Source organism: Cydia pomonella, chromosome 22 (genome assembly GCF_033807575.1).
Source record: "Cydia pomonella isolate Wapato2018A chromosome 22, ilCydPomo1, whole genome shotgun sequence".
NCBI classification, from domain to species: domain Eukaryota; kingdom Metazoa; phylum Arthropoda; class Insecta; order Lepidoptera; family Tortricidae; genus Cydia; species Cydia pomonella.
The window spans coordinates 2,338,074-2,342,097 of NC_084724.1; the positions used below are offsets into that span (position 1 = coordinate 2,338,074).

At 36.9% G+C, this 4,024-nt stretch overlaps 1 protein-coding gene across 1 annotated transcript; it reads left to right on the plus strand.

Moving 5' to 3' along the window:
- Positions 1-445: 445 nt before the first annotated feature.
- LOC133530310 (uncharacterized) lies at positions 446-3,006 on the plus strand. The gene is made up of 2 exons (XM_061868205.1): positions 446-730; positions 1,536-3,006. Exons 1-2 carry the CDS (start codon positions 608-610, stop codon positions 2,283-2,285), a joined length of 873 nt encoding a protein of 290 aa, XP_061724189.1. The 5' UTR covers positions 446-607; the 3' UTR covers positions 2,286-3,006.
- Positions 3,007-4,024: the final 1,018 nt, after the last annotated feature.

A 4,024-nucleotide genomic window follows, 5' to 3' on the forward strand; every position in this document is an offset into this window, starting at 1 on the left:
TTAATGTTTTTCTTAAGCTCTACTTCCACGATTTTTTTCATATTTTTTGGACCTATGGTTCAAAAGTTAGAGGGGGGGGGGGGACACATTTTTTTTTTCTTTCAGAGCGATTATCCCGAATATATTCACTTTATCAAAAAATGTTTTTTGAAAACCCCTATTAGTTTTGAAAGACCTTTCCAACGATACCCTACACTCTAGGGTTGAAGCGAAAAAAAAATTTCACCCCCACTTTACGTGTAGGGGAGGTACACTAAAAAAAATTTAATTTTTAGATTTTATTGTACGACTTTGTCGGTTTTGTTGATTTATATATCCATTCCAAATTTCAGCTTTCTAGCACTAACGACCACGGAGCAAAGCCTCGGACAGACAGACAGACAGACAGACAGACGGACATGGCGAAACTATAAGGGTTCCTAGTTGACTACGGAACCCTAAAAAACTGAGTGCACACGCTACAGTTGCTATCTTACTTATCCCGCGTTAATCGGCTGTAATGATATTTTTATCGAAATTAGTCTATATAAGCAATTCAAGTGGTAGTGTAATTTACTCAGGTTAGTTCACGTCTGTCCCCTGGCCGAAGTATATTAAATAAAGGAATATGGCTGTATCTATATACAATAATATTGTTTACGGGCTGGAGGAACGCCAATTTCCAGCTCGCTTGTCGTACCCACAGTCTTTATTTGACCAGCTGAAGAAGGGAGGAAATAAAGACGCCTTAGTAAGTACATTACGAGTATTGTCTGGTGTCTTAATTTCTTTTATACTTAAGTATATATGTTTAATATTAATTTTGAGGATGTTGCGTCATTTAGTGTTTTAATGCAATCAGTATGTTATCACTAGACGCTCGTGAGATAAAGAGTTTGTTTTATAATAAATTCTTTATTAGTCAGGCAAATTTTATGTATTTTATGTTTAAATACCAGCCTTATTATGTAAAGTACAAATTTAGGATTTAATTAATAAAAATACGGTAAAACATATTTCTTCAACTGTTTTTCTAACTAAGCCCAACCATATGACTTGAAAGAACTGTTGTAACTATCATTCGACGCGCGTGGTCGACACACGCCTGGTAGTTAGAGAACATCAAACGCTCAGCTCGCCTATTTAAGGCTCAATTTCCCCTGTGGGTTATGGGAATGTCAGAAGACAGTTCCATTCGTTAAAAAATAAACAAAAGAAGCCGATATCGGCAAATCGCGCCCAATGAGGGGAATTTCTTTGGATGCCTTTTTCATGCTCACACAATTCTATACTTGTATAGTTACTTACCTTTTCCGGGACTAGCTCTCCTTCAAAGATAGATATCCCTAAGCAAGATTAGTGGATGAAATTCAGGGATGCATTAACTGATACCACGGCAGGCTACTTTAAATAAAAGTGAATTAGTATTCTAAATGAAGTTACAAACGATTTATTAAGCCTTTATAAGTTTTTTCCCCATTTCTCGCCTGATTTTGAACTTTATTTTAAAGTGACACACTTATGTCTTATAAGAGTTAAATATTTCCGTTCCGCAGGGGGTCCCAGCGGAGCTAGAAATCCTGCTGCCGCAGCACCCGGGCGTGACTGAAGCCGACGTGGTCGGCGCACCGCATGAGAGCATTATAACAGCCATATCTCATGAAGATGTACGCGAAGCCTTATCACCATCACACCAGCAACATGAATCACTTTACACAGATCTACAGCCAGGCTCCGGTGACCCTCCAGTTTACACTGAGCATTGTAGTCCCGAGAAAATCAAGATGGATACCCACGCAAAATCTAGAACACTGCCAATTGCTCATTATCTTTATTATATTTTCCTTATATTATTATTATCAACCCCCAATGTACACTGCCGCCAGATTGGAGATTGGTCACAGTCTGCACTTGGTGTAACATATTCTCAGCCTATACAGCTATTAAGAACAGTTACAATAACCAATAGCCCTAATATGCGAAATGTTAATTTTCATTACCCTAATGGACCTGGTGGAACAAGATCAGTTACAATAACCAATTGCCCTGACATGTCCAATGTTAATTTTATATTTAATGATCAACCTGGTGCAATTATAACAATTACAATAACCAACTGCGCTAATATGTCAAACGTTGCATTTATTTTCAATGCTGGAGCTGGTTCAATAACAACAGTTACACTAACCAATTGCCCTGATATGTCAAATGTAACATTTTTTTTCAATGCTGCAGCTGGTGGAATAGTAACAGTTACAATAACCAATCGCCCTAATATGTCAGGCGAGACATTCATTTACAACTAAATTTGTCACAAATATGTAAATATCAAACTCGCAAAATACCCTTAGTATATTAAACAACGCATATGTTCGAAGCTGACTTGAATCCACCGCGACAATATGGAGCCTGCGTAAACATCAGTACGTACACTCTTATGTATGAGAGGCTGCAAAAATCATTCATACGCTTCTTTTTCCGTAAACTCCATGGGTTACCTCCTGAACCACAAACTCACCAAAATACTACTGAAAACACCTAGACATCAACTACGTAAAATAGTAATAATAACACACTTAACAAACACCTACACAATATGGGTAAAACAGACAGCCCCATGTGCAGAGCGTGCATGGAAGAAGAAGAAACAACAAAACATATTCTCCTAGACTGCAAACAGGTAGAAGTATACAGGAACAAATACCTAGGGAATCCGTGCACACTAGGAGAGGCAATTAGCAACCTGAAAACTTTGCTAGGCTTCGTGGAGGAGCTGGGGTGGTTAGAGTAGCGCTACCTCGTTTCACGCAAAATAGGAACAATGGTTGTCGATTTGCGGAAAATGCCCAGAAGCACTAACTAACTAACTAATATGTCTCACGCGACATATATTTACAATTAAATTTGTCACGAGCCCGCGTAAACATCAGTATGCCCTACCCGGGTGTCATGTACTGACTACATCCAACTAACATCTTCTGTAATGCACATGACTTTTAATGTTGAATAAATGAAATGAAGGTATAAGAAGAGCTTGCAAAAATCATTCGTTCGCTTCCTTTTCCGTAACCTCTATGTGTTCTATCCATCTCTTTAATATTAATTTGAGATAATGTAAAAATAGTTCTTAATAGTATGTATGTATGTATGTAAACACTTTATTGTGCATAAGGGACAGATAAAGATACAATAAAAGGAAAAAATAATAATGTTGGCAATGTACAAAGGCGAACTTGTCCCTATAAGGGATCTCTTCCAGTCAACCTTTGAGCAATTGAGAGTCAAAAGTAAAACATAAAGACAAATAAAGATAGTCATGTAGTTATATAAAATATAATATTCGTATATAAGTAAAATTGACTAAGGGAAAAATTTAACAAAAGAAAAAAAAAACTTTATAAAAATAATACATGTATATGTATATATACAAAGTTTTCTACAAATTAATAAAGAAAAAAAACAATATCTTACAAAATAGCTTAAAGTAATATAAAACAGTGAACAAAATGCATCCTTTGTAAGTATTTAGTCAGTCAAGCAATAAGTTCTGTACCCCTAGTGTAACTTTGATCGGCATCATAACGTGACGAACGCGTTTGCGTTAAGTCTCATTTTGTATAGGATTTTGAGTTTCCAAAACGTCCCGCTTGGCGCGCTGTTTCGAAATCCAATACAAAATGAGACTAAACGCAAACGCGTACGTCACGTTTGGAAATCGAATTTATTTACACTAGGGGTACTGTTACAAAGGTTATGATATATAATTATACTTTACGTTTCTAAAGGGAGTCCAAATCAGTGTCATATTAATAAAATAGGCAGGTACAATTGTTTATTAGTATGAACCTAATTTATTAGAACGTTGTTTTATCACCAGTATTTAGGGGAGCGTGGGAAACAGGAGCGGGCGGGTAATGACTGCGGTGTCAATATAATTATGTTTGAGGAAAAATAACCTGTGTGCTCAACAGATCGAGGCAGTATTTCACACCGGCCCAACGCCTACAGCTTTTTAAGGCGCAGGTGCGCCCGCACATATATTACT